Source organism: Haemaphysalis longicornis, unplaced genomic scaffold (assembly GCF_048455015.1).
Source record: "Haemaphysalis longicornis isolate Haplotype H1 unplaced genomic scaffold, Haemaphysalis longicornis Haplotype H1 scaffold_1, whole genome shotgun sequence".
NCBI classification, from domain to species: Eukaryota; Metazoa; Arthropoda; class Arachnida; order Ixodida; family Ixodidae; genus Haemaphysalis; species Haemaphysalis longicornis.
In genome coordinates this window covers 39,904,685-39,924,144 of record NW_027526203.1, presented here as the reverse complement: position 1 = coordinate 39,924,144, position 19,460 = coordinate 39,904,685, and the positions used below count along the sequence as shown (strand labels likewise).

The 19,460-nt window shown below is 49.6% G+C and overlaps 1 protein-coding gene across 1 annotated transcript in view; it reads left to right on the top strand.

Moving 5' to 3' along the window:
- The window catches only part of LOC144176001 (mitochondrial-processing peptidase subunit alpha-like), a gene marked incomplete in the record, with an annotated part of 62,635 nt that extends 48,331 nt beyond the window's left edge, over positions 1-14,304 (top strand). The window contains 4 exon segments of the mRNA XM_077705090.1: positions 1,139-1,229; positions 7,613-7,675; positions 8,465-8,609; positions 14,032-14,304. Coding sequence (XP_077561216.1) covers positions 1,139-1,229; positions 7,613-7,675; positions 8,465-8,609; positions 14,032-14,207 — 475 coding nt within the window.
- Between the last annotated feature and the right edge of the window lie 5,156 nt (positions 14,305-19,460).

Below are 19,460 nucleotides of genomic sequence, written 5' to 3'. Positions count from 1 at the left end.
GGCGACCGGGCAGCCCATCGAGCCCATCCGAACCCCAAAGGCACCATCGCCACCACCATCAATCGAACGCGACGCCATCTTTGTTTTGTCGCTTCTCTCGCTGTCGGCGAATGTGTGCGTGCTATTTTCTTCTGGCTCAAAATGAGTTCAGGCACTTGGTGCCGGTTCACAGCAACGTTTAAAAGAAAAGTTGGGGGTTTTCCAAGGCCAATGACGTGTCCGCCTTGCGCCAGTTCGGTATCACTAAAAGAAGTGTTGCCAGCGGCGTTAGCTAAAGGGCAGCTCTCAGTATGCAACGCTCAAGAGACCTCGCTTCATGGGCGCTGCTCTGTGCACCTGTGTTGCTGTACAAAGAGGCAAATTTTGTCCGCTAGCGTCGTGCGATGTCTCTACAAATGGACACCCCAAGATGTTTGCTGACCGCCTGCACAGACTGGCTGTCGCTTCGGTCTGCACACGAGTGTCCCATGCTTTGCGCTCGCTTCACGATGACATGGTCTTGCAAGTGTTTAAGAAGTGCTGCATAAGCAATTCCCTGGACTGCACCGAGGACGACCTGCTGTGTGGGCGACAGCAAGCCAGAAGCAGTCGTCCGACGATACTTCAGACAGTTTTAAATGAGTAATCTGAGAGGAAACAAGTTATAGTCTCAATAAAACAATGGTTGGTACCTAATTTTTTTTTTTTTTTGCATTTTTCAGCTACAAGGTAAGGGGGTCGACCTATATTCCACCTCGACTTAGATTCCGCATTATACGGTACTTCCAAATTTTGGAATGTTACAGATTAAAACACTTGAGACCAAACTGTGGAGTCTACACTATCTGCAGAGTTTCCGAAGGATTGAATATCCACAAACCCGTAGCAATTGTTCTTTGATTTACCCAGTTCTTTCAAGAACATTCCCAACAGTTTCCCTATTCTTGTAGGTTCCGAAAATATATATACGCGACACTTCGTGGCTTTTCTGGTGCCTGGGCAGCCTCTTCATCTGCGCTGCACCCTGCATGACTGGATGCAGCGAGTAATATAAAAAAGCAGCGTTGAAAAGCTTGCCGTTAGACGTGACACTGCCTGTGCCCCGTGGGGCCACCCGAGTTGCTGTGCGAGTGACCATGCGCCCTTGCCCTGCTGACAGGTACCACTGGATGTACAATGCCACAGCGTACAACCATGCGTACGGGGACTCGGGCATCTTCTGCATCCACGCCAGCGCAGACCCCTCGCAGGTGGGTGGGCTGGGCCATTTTGAAGGTGGGGAAGAAAGATGAAGGAGAGCCTGCACTCTGGACTAGCAACTGACGTGTACTGGAACGGAATGGTTACAGTATTACTAGAAGGACTACCACTGCTACCTATGTCAGCTGACATTGAAGGCTACTTTTATTCTGTGCCATTTGGGAACTGATTGAGGAAGCGGGTGTGGGTCAAGTTTTACAACAAGTGTGGTGTCAGTGTCTCAGCATTCCTCGAGTTGGTGGCGTTGTAACTCTCTGTGGTAGAGACCACACTTTCATTCAACAGTAAGGAATCTCTATTGGCCCTGCTGTTTTGTGCAAGATTTTTCATGGTTTGGCCAAAAGCTTCAGGATGTCACCGCTAATGTCGCCAGGGTGGATGATTTTTTAATTGTTTTGAAGCTTGTGCCCTACCGGAACGTGTCGCTTGTATCCGATTCATGACGAGTTATGTGCAGGGGGGAAAATAACAGCAATTTATTGCGCATCAGTTATTTATACAGATAGTGGGAGAGGGGGACAAGTGTTCTCCAGATGCACATGTGTATTGATAACCAGTACAAGCTGTTACCACGCATGCATGGTATTTCACATACGATACAATACGAAGACATTTTCACGCATTTTAAGACGTGCTCAGGAACTCTGTTTTACCTTTGAACTTGCCAAGAACAAAGCCATGAGGTCTTTAACACTAACTTTTAAAGATGGCAGCCATGTTTGCAGGATTTCTTCCCTTTAGAACAAAGAAGGCATTGCTCCAGAAAGAATCAAGCCACTCAAAATTTGTAAAGAGAAGCATGGCCACATAATGTTTCCGCAGTGCACTAGAGAAAAGCTGTGTCCTCGTAATCCAGGAAAGCCTTGACTGTCGGGCTCAGAGGTCGACTGCCACAGGTCTTTCAGCACCAGTGCTTAATTAAGGTGGTCACTGAGTGCCTCTGTGTTAAGCTTGAAAGGCAAAAACCCAGGTGCACAGAGACCCGATGAAAACAAGGAAAAAAGAAGAGTTGAAGTGATGCCGTATCATCGTAAAGTGTCGCACAACATAAAGAAAAATGCTTCGCGGCTTGTTCAAGTAGTGCTTTCTGCCCAATGTCAGCTGTCGGGGGTTTGCATGTGCATTGAAAATGGAGGAAAAAAAAAAAAAAGAAATGCACTTGTAGAACAAAGCATGTCAAGAAATATGTAAAGGGGGAGGAAAGAGTCATTTACAATATTCCTTTGAGGTATGGGAAGATCTGTATCGGCCAAACGGGCTGATGCATCAACGATCGGTTACGTGAACACTGTGTGTTCACCAGTTCTCAAGGAGCTGGTCATCTTCCCTATCACTGTTGCCAATGCAAGTGTGAGCCACTGTTTCAAAGGGTGACGATTCTTGTAAAAGAGGCAGGACACAAACAGAGGGAAATACATCGGCCAGCAGCAGGATGGAAATTGCATCAGTGTCCTATCCATCTCCCTCAGCGATGAAGAAATCACCTTCCTACAAGGCTGAGCTGAAGAAGAAGAAAAAACGTAATGTAGAACGGTAGCGTTTTTTTCAGAACATGTGTACTTGTTGGCACATGTGTTGGCATGGGCTGTTGTTCGCAGGTTGTATTGTTTTTTAAAGCAAAGCTTTTTACCTCTACCCCCCAAGGGTTCTTTCGCGACCGTTGGTGTCACCAGAAAACTCCAGCGAACAAATAAAAGAATTAACTGGCACCGCCGGGAATCGAACCTGGAACTAATAGACTAACAAATCGAGAGCCCATTGTCTTACCGATTTAGCTACGAGCCCACGCAAAGACGGGGAAGACAGGTGGTGTACTCACCAAGCACATCTACGGGTTTACCCCCTGCGTTCTCGCTGAATGACACGTGAAAGCGTCACGCGACCACTCATGCCCGTCTAGCGGCCCTGTGCGCACGTTGCTCATGTGCTAAGAGTTACAAAAATTAAAGGAAGCTGCCACCAATGCATGGGTTCTCACTTCTAGTATGCCAATGAGCTAAAGCCTGCGGCCTCCAGTGTTCACGTAAAAAATCGCAGCTCCTTGTCGTCCGCCCTCACGCCAAATAAAGGAATACATTCAAATACTCCTTGATGGCCAGGCCATCGCTCCAAGCCCCAGCATCAAGATCCTGGGCCTACCTCTCGAGGCTAACACCAAGAGTGACGTCTCCTTGCAGCGCCTCAAAAACAGCTATAATTAAATCATATACAGTGTAGACCATTTATAACGTAACCGCTTATAGTGCGGGACCGGATATAACGCGGGTTTTTGCGACCACCGGTTTGCCTCCCATAGAACTCAATGCATAAGCATACCGCTTAAGATGCGGTTGGCCGAAGCACAATACCGTTTATAGTGCGGTTTTTCGGCGGGTCTGCTGATTGACCGGCGCAGCTGGGGCATCGTTTTAGGGTAGCAAAAGAAAAAAGAAAGGATGAAATCGGCCATCTTACGCAGCGTGCACCCCTTGCCCTCCTCTAACATAGACACCCAAAGAAAAAAAAAATAGGCACCCTTTAGTTCGTGCGTACCTGATAACCACAACTGACCTTGCTTGATGTACCTCGAAAGATAGCGACAGACTCCCCATCCGCGCGCGGCAAGTTGATTTTATTAATCGTGAACCATATGGCCCGTTTTCGCGCGCGGATCGTGCACATCGGCGTTGCGCGTGAGTTTTTCTTTTTTTTTTTTTTCGTGCTCGTATCGACGATTCCGCGCTCGCGGTGGCTTCTTCGCGTGGCAGTGGGAGGAGCCTGACAACTTGCACCAATGGGGAGACGCGTACCTAATGGTGGGAGATTCGAAGCGCTCCGAGCCGGCTAGCCGCGCCAGAGAATCAGATGTTTAGGCTTACCACCGCCGTATTTTTTGATGGGCGCTTTCACAAGCAGCGTGGATGGCAGTTTATATTCCATTTTTCGCCCACATTATTAGCTCTTTTCTTGCATGAGCATCTTCGCTTGCGCCCCGTGCGGCATTTCAGCGAGTGGTTAGAAGCGGTCGCTGGAACTTACTGGAACTGCTTGCACCGCTCCACGGCCAGTGCCGACGCCATGTTGCCGCCTCTTACCGCGCCGACCACACCACGCCAGTTGTATCCGCGCTGGCGTGCACTGCGCGTTTTCGCGATACCAAATCTACCACGCGGTTCACGCTTTAGAACGTTGTTGCAGATAAGCCACCGCTCTTTCCCTTTCCGAACATTCGAGCCGCGCGAAGCCGAAGATTTCCACCACCAGTACGTTGCGCTGATAAACAGCCGCCTTCGGCATCGTGAACACAAGGTGGGGTAAAAAAAAAAAAATCCCGCTGGCCTTCTTATCACGTCTTGCGGCATCTGTTCATAGACGCTAAAAACGCAGCCATGGTCTTTCAAAACAAACACAACGGAAGTTAAAGCCGCGCTCGCCGTTTGTGAGACTGCGCTTTTGCCCTGCAGCAGCGGCTGATGTTAAAAATAATACGAAATATAGACCGTGCCTTCGTTTTTAAGTGCTGTGCGTTTGAGTGATGATAAATATAGGTTGACTTGAGAGATAGGTGGCGATGTGGTTCAATTGGCACGTGTTTTGGTTATAGTGCGGTACCGCTTATAGTGCGGATTTTTGCGGCTCCCGCGACATACGTTATAAGCGGTCTACACTGTACATGATCAGGCGAGTTGCCACCAAGAAGCGAGGTAGTCCAGGGTTCGACGGAATTCCGTCTGGTCAAGTCGTAAGTTTATAACAAGAAGCGAGGTCTAAAGGAATCCGGTACCTTTCGATTAATTGAAGCTTTTGTCCTCTCGAGAGTCACTTACGTCAACCCCCTGTCTTCTTCTCGACAAGGAAGACATAGAGATGCTTTATATAATGATTAAAAAGGCGGTCGAGCAGGCCATTGCTCTTCTCATGAGTGCGTCCACACAGAGGCTGGTTAGCACGGGGCTCCACAACACGGTGGAAGAGTTGATAGAAGGCCATCTTTCTAACCTGAAGGTCCGACTGAGAACTGCGGTGGGTAACCGCATGCTTCACCAGATTGGCTGGGCAGCCCAGAATGTCACTCTGCTTGACGTACTCCCAGACTCTTGGCGACTAAAACTAAAGATGATCCCTTTGCTTAGAAATATGAACCCGGCACATGACGAGGGTCACCGGAAAGCACGGGCTCAAGCGCTAAACACCACCCTCGGTGGGGATCATGCAGTTATCTACACAGACACCTCCAAACATCGAGGGTAGCAATACGCCATCATCGTGGCTACCAGCAAAACCACCCTCAATGCGTGTGCCTCACTCAAGACCCAAGAAATGACGGCAGCAGAAGAGGCAGCCGTCACCTTGGCTCTCACTCAACCAGGGGTTCGGATGGTAGTCACCGATTCCCAGCAAGCCTACTGGAATTACCAGGCGGGTTTGGTGTCCTGACCTGCACTGCGCGTGTTAAAAACCACTCCTCAAACGCTTCCATTCAGCTCATCTGGACACCCCCTCACACTTGAATGGAGGGCAACGAATACGCCCACCCAACAAGCCTGCGCTATTACGTCCCGTGCTATCGAGCTGCACGAGGAGAGTCACCCGCTTGTCACGTTCAGGGAGATTACCCAGCATTATCGCCTTCTGAGACAGACCGTACCTTCGCCTTACCCTGACCTTTCCAGAGAACAACAAACTGCCCTACGGCTCATAGAATCCGGGCTCCTTCGCACAGCCTACGTGTCTTCACTTAATGCATCCGAATCGCTACGACGCTGAATGTAAATTTTGCTCAGAAGTAGGAACACTCCGCCCAGTAATCGGGGTGTGCGACTTTAGCCCTGAGCACCCTCCTCCCTTTCGTTCAACAACCCAACAAGAGCAATGGGAGATGCTGCTGTCCAGGCCCTCTCTACCTACCCAGCTTCAGCGGGTGCACAGAACACGGGCCGCGCGGAATGCATATGGGCCCCACAGAAGAAGGAATAACTCCCCAGGGCTGCACTCTGGGCCGTTCAGAAATCTGAATAGAAGTATTTCCTCCTCCGCCTCCTCCTTCTCTGCCGCAGATCTCGTCGCCTCCGTCCGCGGCGCAGAGACGGAGAAGTCAGATTGTCTAACATCGGGTTGGAGCTTACTTTAATTTTATCAAAAAAGTTTCCACTCATGTGCTACACCAATACAACTCAACCAAACACCGTTCATGCATCATGCATTGATTTTACCTTTCCAAGAATATCTCTTTGAAGTAATAAATGGTGTGGTTAAGTGCATTTCACTTCTCTCTGGTTTTACTATTTGTAGAGCGATGTGAGTGAATTTAAGCGACGTCGCAAGGGTAATCGATATGATTGTCGTTTACAGCTTTGCTTTCCAACCACATTCACGGGGTGGATTGGCGCGATTTTTTCCAATGCCTGTCAATTGGTAGTCCGGCTCGTCTCTTCTCCGCACTGTGTTTGCATCTATTTTTTTGCTGGTTTTTGCCGCCTTCAGAGCTGTGGCCATGCCAGCTGTAGTATTACCTCCTGAACAGGTTCTTGCTCCGGGCCCCACTGTGAAGGTGTGAGACCAACCAGTTGAGGGCCCCCTCCAGGGTTGTGGGACTGACACATCAAAGGTGCACCAAGCTCAATGGGTGGGCGGGGATCACTTGAGACTGGATGGGTGCCCTCATCTCAGTGCATGAGTGTTTCTGGTTTTTGCCCCTATCAGATAAGTAACCACCACAACTGAGATTGAGCCCATGGGCTCAGCAGCCTTGGCTGCGGGGCCACCGGGGCAGGTGAGGTGTGCTGACTTGAAGGACGCGTCTCCATGGGCGAGTTCCACTCAGATTCTCATTGCTCTGAAGGTGCAGTCGTTTACTTGTACGCATAAAAAGACTGGCAGCGGCAAAGTGCAGCACTTGAAACCCATGGTGCAGGTAGCTCGCGTAAACGGCCGCCTTCTAAAATGGGAAAAGGAGGGGGGGGAGGAAAGGCAGCCACAATTGGTAGCCAGACATGACGTACACTCAGCGTGAACCACACCGAGCTCATGTGTTTGTTGATGCTAAAGTGGTGGCTGAATCGTAAAAGCAAAACAAAAGACAAGCAGGAGTTATGAAGTACCACTCGCGGTGACCTTGGTGCAGTGACGTGCAACGAGCTGCCACTGGCGCGATGCAAGCGGGCCCAGATGTTGAGCTTGAACACAGAATAACATCTTGTCCATAATCACTAAACGCTTGCGTGTTTTCGCTTGCACCCTGTGCGAAGCTAGCCGCCTCTCCTTTGTTAAACGGTTGCAACACTCATGCTGTGCTGTGTAGGGTACCAGGCAGTCTGGATGGGGCTAGTGCCCTGTTCACTGGTCTTCTGGTGGCGGAGCGCGTGCCTAACCTACTGGCCCCCTCCGTTTGCAGCTGCGGGATGTGGTGAACGTCATTGTGCGGGAGTTTGCAGCCATGGCCGGCAGGGTGTCTGACGTAAGTGCTCTCCTACCTCCCTGTGAGCTTTTCGGGGGACGGTGGGAGTGCTGGGTACAGCAAGAAAATGCCACCGAGGGAGTGCACAGCTGCGCTATGTGACTGCCTGATTTAGAAGCCCCGGGCATTTACCGTTTTCGCGGGCTATTTGAGGATACTGACTCGACCAATCAGAGGAGTGGTGCTGCAAATTTGTTTAGTTGCACCTTCTTCCACCTGCACTGCCATTTTCGGTCCACAGCGTGTATCGTGTAAAATTTGTTTTTTCTTCTGTGTTTTGGGATTAAAAAGAACCAACTGCAGCCTTGCACTTAACTCCGCTTTTGAGTAAATGGGCATCAGCAAACAGCATCACTGCTCAAACCTTATCGATTGTGATGATCTAGCCCCGCAAGAATTTTGAATGGACCTTGTTTGATGGAATGGATTGGGTCCATAATGTGTCCTTGCTCAGCTGCGCAGTGGTGTTTGAATGTGCAACTCAAGAAGTATGCAGCAGGTGCCAAGCTTTCAAATGTGGCAGACCCCCCCCTGGGTGGTTCATGTTTGTTTGTGTTGTGACCCCTGCGCTCATTGTCTGATGCATTGCTTCAAGAGCCCTCTGTGGCTGCTTCTGTGAAGGTGAAACCAGAGCTGCTCTTCCGATCTTGTCGAGGGTCAAGCATGTTGGGTGATGTGAAGAGCTACACGTGTAGTGGTGGTTGGTGTTTGCCCTGGAAGTGGGCATGCAGCGGACGTTCGAGGTGAAGAAGCAGGTGGTGAAATGTGGAGTGTTCTCTGCCACATCAGATGGAGCTGGAGCGGGCCAAGACGCAGTTGCAGTCGATGCTGCTGATGAACCTGGAGGCCCGGCCGGTCATGTTCGAGGACATCGGCCGCCAGGTGCTGGCCAGTGGACACCGTCGGGACGCCGACTACTACATCGCCCAGATCGGTGAGTTGGCCTCGGCACGGGGGGACTGGCCCTGGTGGGGGCCTCCCCCACTGGCTGTGGCTGGGGGAGCTGGCTGCTAGAGGTAGAGGCACCGCGCAGTTTGTTTGCTCGAACGGGTCGTGGCCATTCACAACTGAATCAGTCCGATATGTTACCAAGTGTGAACAGTAGTGCAAGGCAGCCAGTGTGTAAACTGCAGCTGCGGGCATTTCTCACTGAGTGAGCATAATCAAGTAGCACCAGTGGCAGAGCAGGATACCACCGTTGGTTTACGTGTCCCACTGCGAGGCAAGTGGCTGAAAGAGGGCCGTAGCAGTGTGGCGCCCGAGAGAGGATACACAAAGCGTGTGTTGCCAGGCCACAGCTGGGCATGCACAGGCCATGTGGAGGAGCGGAGAGTGCAGTGGACCGAGAGCGGGCTGCTTGGCTGCAGCTGTCCTCAGTGACGCTGCTGGTCGAACTGGTTAGGTTGCCTCTTAGGCTTATCAGAGTGTTCAGACGCATATTTGCAGTGCCACCAGCTGCACTCTGCCCCGAGGTGCTGACATTTTCTGCCGCCCTTTGTCGGGCCTTTTCTGACAATCCTCTGCTATCAGCTCTGTTACCACAGCACACCCCCACTGCTTATGGTGCCATTTCATAACGCGATCATATCTGCCGTGAGGCAAGTCTGGATCAGTGCAGCGGTCGCCCCCTAGTGACAGATCAAGTGAAACATCAAAATGCACCCACGAGGCGACAACACACTAAAGCAGGACTGGTACCTTTAGGTGCAGTAAGGTCATACATGGGCTGCTGCGAAACTTGAGAACTAATTTTTCGGGGCGTCTCTCTCGACCTATTTCAGACTATGGTCCGAATCCCAGTGCTTGGCAGAAATCGACTGCAGTGCTAGGACAAAACATCTGCTTGGTGTATTGCACCCTTGCTGATTGGAGTGAGCACTCCAAGCAGCACCACCACTTGCTGGAACCCTACACGGGGCATGTTGAGCAGTCTTGTGGATAGCGAGTGGCGACTCCGCTCCCCCTGAGCCCCCACACTTTTAAGTAGTGACAAGGAGTTCAGAGGAAAAGGGTATAAGCCTCAAACGGTGGCTGGCAGAGTCCTTGTCAAGCTCCAGCTGATGGGCTCCCTGTCTGTTTACCTTACTGGGTGGATATTAGAAAAGGCAGAGTGGATTCTGTTCCCCAGTCCGCAGCTTTTATTTATCTTTTATTTATGGTCTTTCCAAAGCCTCACCAAATGATTGGGCCCTGAGAAGGGCTTGCGCCGACGCTATGTTCCAACCTCGACCTCACATTAACTTCCAAAGCTCTGAAAACTTCCTAATCATGCAATCACTAAACCTGGGATACCAGTAACTATTCATTATCGCAAAGTTCATCAAGGTCATTGTTAGAAAGTCCTGCAAAGCCAAAAAACTAACATCAGGACTCATACTAATCAAAGTCGCTAACAAATCATGAGAATATACATCACGATCAGTGTACACCAACTGATCGCAAGGCGTCATCTCGGAAACTTGCTTCATCAGTGCAAAAGAGAAGCCGATCTTTTCGAGGGGATGTGCGACGAAAGGGTCGCAGCAATTGGACCATGACGAGGCACTAGCATTCGGCCGAGCCCTCTACCAGAGTCAATTACCGCAGGCTGTCTCTGGTGCCAACCTGTCCACACGCTCCGAACCCCCGCTGCTGCTGGGGGTGTCAGCGGCAGGGGCACGGTACCGACCCCTGCCATGTCTCCTGGGGGGCTGCATTGATGGCCCCGCGAGAGAGCCTGATGCATGCCCAGGGATCGGCACTGCTCTCGTGAGTGGCAGGGAGAACAGCCGTGGCCAAGAGTCGCAGGTCACCCACGCCCAGCTCCCGTAAGGGTCACACATGCATGCACCAGAACATCGTGCACTCATGAAAGACCAAATCGTGTGGGAATGCTGGCCCAGCACTGCACGCCTTCATTTAAACTGAACACAAACTTCCTCACACTGTACTTATCGAGAAGGACAGAAACTCATTGGGGTTTGGCTGTATTGCATGACTTGTGCAGAACCCATTGTCGTGTCAGAACCTCTGTCCAGTTACGAACCTTGAAGGAGTTGCAGTTGGGACAATCCTTCTGAGCAAACTTGTAACTCTTTGCACACCTTTGCACACCTTCCCCGGTGTGAACCAGCCAACAATTCGAGCCATACGCATTGATGGGGGGCCTAAATGCACTCTTTGGGGCTCTGGCTTCAACAGTGCCTGTGGTCCCCTTTTCTCATGCCATACGGAGCTTGTCCAATTTGACCAAACACAGGTGGCGTACTGCCCAGTACAACACTGCGCACACATCCACTGACACGTAGGTCTGGATCTCCTGTTCCCTGGAATGGGGAAATGGCGTCAACCCTCATGGCAGCGACAGTGGGGAGGTGTTGTGACCCTCAAGTGGGGGTATATCCTCGCAGAGACAGTTTTCAGAGTAGGGGGAGCACTCAAAGTGGGGTTGCAGGGCCCCTAGGGTGGCCTGGAAAGCTAGGAGGGCAAGCAAGGGTGATGTGTTGTTCAGTAGTGGAAATGCTGCCTGTGACTTTTGTGCCATAATGTCTGTGGGGGTTCGGAGGGGTAGGAGGTCCTTCCAAGGTTTGCTGAGTTGCATGTATTGCTGTATGTTTTGTGGCATTTCCTGAAGTTGGAGGGAGAGGGTTATCATCATCTTGGTGGTGGCGAAGCTAGGGGATGTGTGGAAGGTTGCACAGCAGTGGTTGACTGTGATATGGCGGGTGGATGACTCGTCTCGGGCACTATAAGGTTTGGTGGTTGGTGGCATACTGTATTTACTTGTGTAATGAATGCACTCACGGAATGAACCCGCCCCCCACTTTTCTTTTTGTGAACTTACTTTTGTGTTACCTTGCATAAAAGATGTGGCGCAAATAGAAAAGGTACTGTGCAATGTTTTTATCTCGGCGTGATTGCTGACACCGTCGACAATCGCAGTAACTTAACATCACACCACTGTACTGGCAGAAACACTAATAAAACGTTCTAACAACAACAAAAAAAAATGGTAAGAGTAGCCGGCGACACGAGTGCGAATGCCACGGCCCACAACTTAAAAAGGGACACTGAAGGCAAAACCAAAGTTGGTTTAAATAGATGGATCGGCATCCGCACAAAATAAATATACCAAAGTCACATGACGAACAACAGAATGAGAAGCGCGCACACAAGCTCTCAGAGAAACACGTAAAATCTTTCTTTACATGTTAACTTTTAAAATTCAAGCCAGTGCCGCCTGTATAATCATTGCCTAAAGCGTGAGCGAAAAATTGCCAAACAGTCACTCTCCTGTTGCTCTCTCCTACCCTTTCCTGCTCCGTAGCCTTCCTGCGTGCTTCCATGTCTGTCAGCCAGAGCCGTTTTTTGGAAACTATGCAAAATAGTTGACAATTTGTTTAGCGTTCTCCAGGCGGCGCTCCTACGCCTTCTTGTTTTTCACCATGCCTGTCTGTCTTGGTCTGTCGCTGATAAAACCGCCTTTGCCACGGACACAAAACCACTTGTGCTGCCGCAGGCTGATGCCGGCTTTGCGCGCTTATCTACTTGGATCACGGGCCCCGAAATTTTCCGAGTGCGGCATCCCCCTTCTGTTCCCTCCGCATTTCGGTCTTGTCTTGTCCCCGCTGTTCGCACTCCGCATCGGTACGACCGTTTAAAATTGAGGACTGTACTGTAGAAGTGCCCAGACAGCGTGGCTGGGCCGTCAGCTGCTTATCCTTTTGTTTTCTATAATCTTCAGAAATTTGCAAGCACGTGATATTTTTGGAAAGTAATGGTAGATGAGCGCCTGAACAAAAACTGTGCACACGATTTTTTGTTCCCTAAATCTTCCAGAAAAACAAATATCAGTAAAATAATGGCTGTACCATCCAAAAATATTGTTTTTCTGTTCGCTATTTGTCTACCCGGCAATTAATATATTCTTACACTATTTCAGTTCCGCTCCATCAGTTATCTTTCGAAAAATGCGGCAGGTGTAAAGCGAGTGACACGCTGAACGAGATCCAGAGCGCGCCCCAGAACTAGCGCCCCGTTGCGTCTAACATGTGAGCGAAACGGCTCTTGAAACCCCAACAGGCAAGCTGACAGGCACACATCGTAGAAGTGGGTGCAGCGTTCGCGACTCATGAGCAGTGGTGTAAGGCGGGATGTCCGCCGGCGTGCGCCACGTAGTGGATGAGTGCCTGAACTAAGCGTCCCTATCCTTCCCTTTGAAAAGCGCGGATGCGTTAGGCAATGTCCATACAGGCGGCGTAGTTCAAGCTGTGCCGAAATTCGCAAGCTGCTGCGCAGGTGGCGGTTGCGATGGTTATTGCAGGTTTGCCGTAGTCATGCGTCTGTTACCTCCTTGTTCACGTCATGGTGGCAAGTAGTGCTTCTGCCTTCCACAGTTCCGCTCTTCTGTGGACAGTAATTTGCATCTGATGGAACAAGTTTTTTTGCTTTTTCATATAGCGCTGTCTGCCCGAACAAAGTTTTGCAACCAGACTGGTGGCCGAAGCTGTGTGTGTTGTGGTCGCGTTTGCTTCGTGATAAAATGTCACGGCGTGCTCCTGTGGGTTGACTGTGCTTACTATGTTGGTATTATCACTATTTTATTATTCGCCATAATGTGCTTCAGTGCCGTTATCCGCTCACTGCTGCCACCCAATGCATTTTGAATTTTCCGCCTTCGCAGTGCTCGCATGCCCCCTGCTTGAAACTGTGCCAGCGGGAGTTATGTTCTTTCTGTGCGTGCTTTAATTTTGTATGCTGGAGCTATTTTTTGTCATTTTGAATCTGCCATTTTTTTCTTGCGCGGCCGCTGTTTTCGCTTACTATCGTAAAAACCAACCCAACGAGCGTTCCTAACTAAACGAACCGGGGGGGGCTGCCGGTTATATACACAGATTTTGCCTGAAATGTACGCGCAGTTTTCTTTGCGCTAAACAACGGGGAGATGTATGACATGAACCAGCGGTTCACAAGGTTCGAACGGTTATGACTACTGTTTAAACCGCGTGGTTTTCGAAGCCTCAGCGTGACCCCCTGACGACGGTACATCAGGCTGTACTTGGGTCTGTTATCTCGGTGCGCCGCCTGATTCCGGCAGTCGCATCGACCGTTAGCGAGCTACGTCGACAAGGCGAGCCTATAAAGTGCTCTGCACTTAAAAATGTCACGTGACATGAACTGACCAATGATCACGGTGGTGGCACAGAACAATAGGAGAAAAGAGTGCCGATACTCTGTAACCTAGACACTAGAGATGGCATTAGTGACATATGTGAAACTTGCCCTGGAAGTTGTCGTCAGTGTCGGAGCTGCCGTATTATGGGAGAAATGGTTGGTGTGGGTGGAGTAGTGAGTTCGACCCCTGGTGTGCCCTGCAGGCCAGATTGGGGCGGCGGACATCGAGCGGGTGGTGCAACGCATGCTGGGCACGCGGGCATCGGTGGCAGCGCTGGGCAACATCCGGGGCCTGCCCCCCGTCGAGGACATCGAGGCGGGCCTGCTCAGCAAGGACGGCGCCCTGCCCCCCCGCCGCTTCTCCCTCTTCGGCCAGTGACGCCCCGCCCCCTTCCCTAGTCTCTGCATCCACCTCCTCGAGAGAGGGGGTGCTCCAGCCACCGTCGAAATGTGAATTAAATAAAAGTGCAACAGTAGTGCGTGCAGTGTTGCGGGGGGGCGACTGCACACGAAGCAACTGTATGGGCTGTGTGTAGCAGACTGCCACTGAAGGACTTGTTTTTGAAAAATGACCTCACAACTGGTGTCACGTTGCAATTCCTCTTTGGGCACAAGCAAGGCCAGTCGTGCCTGCTGGTGTTGTGGGAACAGAGTGGGAGTGCGAGCACCATGCAGTCACAAATTTAGGTATTCTGAGTGGAGCAGAAAAGGCGTGCTCTGGATGGAGGTGTAACTGATTTGTGATGGTGTGGTTGCCGTGGCCTTTCGTTCGTATATCGAGACTGCTAGGATGACCGCTCACTCGTCGTAGTCCAGTCGGTAATTTTCTCACAGGGTTCGTGCAGCATTTTCCCCCAACTTTATTTCTTTTTTACCTAGGATGCGAAAGAAAGGTGCCTACATCTGCATTTCAAGTAAAACTGTGTTTAGGGGGCACACTGGTCTTCAACCAAAAAACTTTATTTTTACAGTTATGATGATAAAAATTAGGGGACATGCGTAGGTTTTGATTCTCATTGTAGATATAAAATTTGTATTAGTGTAAAACGACTACATTCAAATTTACAGTTAAACCTCGTTATAACGAAATTGAAGGGGCGCCGCGATTTGCTCGTTATAGCCAATATTTCGTTATAGCCGTAGCCGACATTTACTGCAAATATTATGCATTGTAGTTACCTAAAACAAAAAGCGGGCGAAATAGCATCATGCTGCACGGCGATAGTCAGTAAAATAAACACATTCCGGAGGTAAAAAGGAAAAGTCACGAACCTACTTTATTGCAGTACAAAACTCGTATTTCAAACAGACTTGGTTACGAAGAAGTCCGTATTTGGACATTGATGCACCTTCCTGATGCGGGCGATGGCTCCCTCGGCTGCGGCCGCTACGTTCACGCCATCTTCGCCGCCCTCGTGCCCGCCGAAGTAGCGACGCAGCACGTCCACCGCATCTAGTGCTTCCGACGCCGTCCTTAGCGCTTCTTTTCAAGCCATGTGCAACAGCGCTGACGATGGACTCTCGGTTGCTCACGATGGTGGACAGCGTACTCGTCCACACGTCAAAGTCTCTTGCCACCTTACCACGGAGTGCACCTACATTCGCGCCCGATGCGACGGCTTTTATCTTAGCCGTCTTCTGTTCAAGCATGATGGTCTTTCGCTTTCGCTTCCCGCCTGTCGCACTCGCGTTGTTGGAATCACGCCGGCTGTACGATAAAAAATAAGGCTGAAGACTGCCAAAATCCACGCACACATAACTACGCAGCGACGTCGGCGATACGAACAGGGAAGGAGGGGGAGAGGAAGGCGACGCAACCGCGCGCGCCGTGTGCATTGGGGTATGGTGGCTAGAAATGGGGTTCTTCTCGGGCCGGATAGTCCGCGGATTCCCCGAAGCCATAGGGATACGTGGGAAAATCGAACGTCGGACTGCTTCTCGGGGAGCCCGCGGTGAGTCCTGCACTGTAAATCGAAGGGCCCCATTGTCTGCATGCCGTGCGCAGCGAGAGGAGGGTGGGGGCTTCGCGGGCGCAGCGTCCACATGGCGCGCCAGCCAGCTTCGCGCGCGTGGCGGGAGTTTTGAACTGCTAATACAGTTGCCGCGTCACGCACTGTCTCAAATCCGCGTTGCGCACTGTTGTAAAATTTGCCCAAAATTTGATTTCTCAGCGAAATTTGTTCGTTATATCCCGTAACGGGTTAATTTTACCTCGTTAAAACGAGGTTTTAAATACATTGGTTTCTATGGGGACTTTCAAGGGGAATTACGATTTGCTCGTTATATCCATTATTTCGTTATAGCCCGTCTCGTTATAACGAGGTTTCACTGTATTTGGATTTTCAGAGTTGATTTTTTGACAGCTTTCGTAAAAGAACTGCTGGAGTGATGCAGCTGATCACGGTACCAGTGAACTGTGCACAAATCAAGGAGTGCAGTAAGACTGACAGTACCATTCTATCTGGTCTGTAGCAGAAGTTACGACCGTTTGAAGTTTGGGCTTGGAAGGTGGAAACCAGAAAAAACGTTTTTGCATTCCAAGCCCAAACTTCAAACGGTCGTAACTTCTGCTACAGACCAGATAGAATGGTACTGTCAGTCTTACTGCACTCCTTGATTTGTGCACAGTTCACTGGTACCGTGATCAGCTGCATCACTCCAGCAGTTCTTTTACGAAAGCTGTCAAAAAATCAACTCTGAAAATCCAAATAAATTTGAATGTAGTCGTTTTACACTAATACAAATTTTATATCTACAATGAGAATCAAAACCTACGCATGTCCCCCAATTTTTATCATCATAACTGTAAAAATAAAGTTTTTTGGTTGAAGACCAGTGTGCCCCGTAATCTAAATTAATGTGTCAATGCGAGCTAGTTCCTCCACTTGTGCCTGGCGCTTAACCTGTTCCCATAATCTAGCCGTGCCAGGGTGGACAGCCAGGCAAGTTGCTCGGTACTGGGATCACTCGGGCATGTTTCCTAGCGCAAAACACCAGAGAAGAATGGGGACGAGACTGATGCTAGACATCATAATCATCATCATCACCAGCAGCCTACGCGGGGCCCACTGCAGGGCAAGGGCCTCGCCCACGGACCTCCAACTGTTCCAGTCCTGCACTGCTCGAGTCCACTGTTGGCCACTGAATTTCCCTATTTCATCCCTCCATCGTGTTATTGGCGTTCTCCTGCTTCCACACCCATCTCTTGGTATCCACTCACTCTAGTTGTCCAATGGTTGCCTATTCGTCTCACTACATGGCCAGCCCAACTCCATTTCTTTTTATTTACTTGAACTATGATATCGTCAACTCTAGTTTGTCCTCTGATCCATGTAGCTCGTTTCCAGTCTTTGAGTGTTACTACTCCTCACATTATTCGTTCCATGGCCCGTTAAGCTAACCTAAGTTTGCTTTCTAGTTGTTTAGTAAGGCGCCAGTTTCAGATCAGTATGTCCCAACTGGCAGTATGTACTGGTTGTAGATTTTTCTTTGAGTGACAGACTTAGCTTACTTTTCATTATTTGGGAGTGCTCACTGAGTACTCCCTAGCCCATACTTATTCTGCACTGGATAACTACCTGTCGGAGGTAGTTATATTCTTTTACTTCTAGCGTTTTGTTTCCTAAGCTGAAGAGGGTGCTTTCAGAATACTTATTTTTCATGCTTATATTTATTCATATTTATCTTTATCCATATTTATTTTTATTTTTATGCTTTCTGATTGTAGTTCCTCAAGCATTGTTTCAGATGTTCTGTAGTCTCACTCAGCAGGGCTATGTCGTCCGCAAACCTCAAATGACTCAAGTATTCTTTGTTTATCCATAATCCTGTGTTTTCCCAGTCAAGCTTTCTGAATGCCCCCTCCATACATGCTGTGAACAGTTTTGGCGAGATGGTATTTCCCCGTCTTTCCCTTTCGAATTGGGAATTTATTGCTTTGCATGTGAAGTGTTATCCTGCCTGTACATTCCTTATATATGTTGTCTAGAAGGTTGATGTAGGTTTCTTCTATTGCCTCTTCTTTTAATGCTTTTAGCTTGACTGCGGTGTGTACAGAGTCAAACGCTTTGTCATCATCTATAAATGCCATTAAGAGGGGTTTAGTATACTCTGCGGATTTTTCTATCACTTGATTGACAACATGAATGTGATCCATGGTTGAGTACCCTTTCCTAAATCAATCCTGCTCTCTGGGTTGTTGGGAATCCAGGCTGTCACCTATGTGGCTAACTATAACTTTGGTAAACAGCTTGTTAACAACTCAATATTACACAGCATTGAGTTGTAAACTCGCAGCGCCCCCAAAAACCCATGTTTCTGTGCACATCACCCACTATGCACAGTTCTTATTTAGATAGCCGAGTTCTTTTTTATTTTGACAGTGCCAGTGAAGGTGTGCGTACATATCTCTCTGCCTCATTGTTAAGTTGATATATTTTACGAAATTAATACTGAGGCCACCAAATTAATAATGAAGCGGAGAGGTGCGTTTGCACGCCTTCACTGGCACTGTCAAAAAATCTGTACAAGAACTGTGCATAGTACTGTGGTGTGTACAGAAGCATGAGATTTTGGGGGCGCAGTGAGTTTACGTTACAATGCGGTGTAATATTCAGTTGATGTAGTGTAGCGCCAGTCCCGTCCCCATTCATCTCTAGTGTTCTCTTTTTTTTTTTTTTTTTTTTTTTTTTGTTTTCCCCCGCCAAGAAACATGCCATAGTTATCCGTGTCGGAACTTAGTTTCAGAAGTGGCGTGAAGTGTTAAACAAGACGACACCCCACTCACTTGACTCTGCTTTGCTTTAGAACCTCACGTATTCAGCATTGAACAACATTCCTTCATGAGTACGCAGCTTCACAACATGCTCAAGAGTCGAGCAGCATTGCATTGAAGGGAGCATCCAGAGCATGCGCCTTCTTGGTTTATTTCGATAGCCCTTCAGTGTGGTTCCTAGGGAGGTTCTCATTAAGAGAGATATCCGCACACTTTTAGTTGTCCTGCTACCCTGCGCACGTCAGCAGTGGGGCACCAGACGCAGGAATCGGTGCCTGTAAACCCCGCTCTTGCGTTCATGCAGTGCAGTTAAATGGAACCATAGGCCCCACCACTACAGTCGCACCATCGTGTTTCTTGGCGGCCGTTGGTTGCGCCAATTTGTCCCTGGGCCGTCAGGGGGCAATGCAAACTCTTCCGTCGGTTTCCTTTTAGTGTAGCCTGATTGTGTGAAGTTTTCACCAGGGTGGCAGCACGTGTTCTGGCAGCCATTCCCTGAATGGGCCAAACGTGTCTGGAAGTGCCTGCTGTGGGGAAGAAGGCAGGGTGGCCTTGTATGACCTCCAGTTACACTGACTAGATACTACGGCGCAGCAGCCAAGGAAACCTGCAGTAACGTCAGTTGCTAGATTTGAAAAAAGGCAAAAAAGAAAACAAGGGTGGCTGTAACAGGCGTGTCTCGCTGGTTCTCCCCACTGCCGAGACTTTTCCCTGCAGTAGAAGGTGCTGGGCCGGCGTTTGGACTCTGGCTGGTGTTCTGGGGACCCCAGTCTCAGTAAAGTGCCCCTTTATGAGCAGGGTGACTACAGTGGTTTGTGTACTGTGAAGGACACTGGTTCTGCCAGGCTGTGGCTGCGA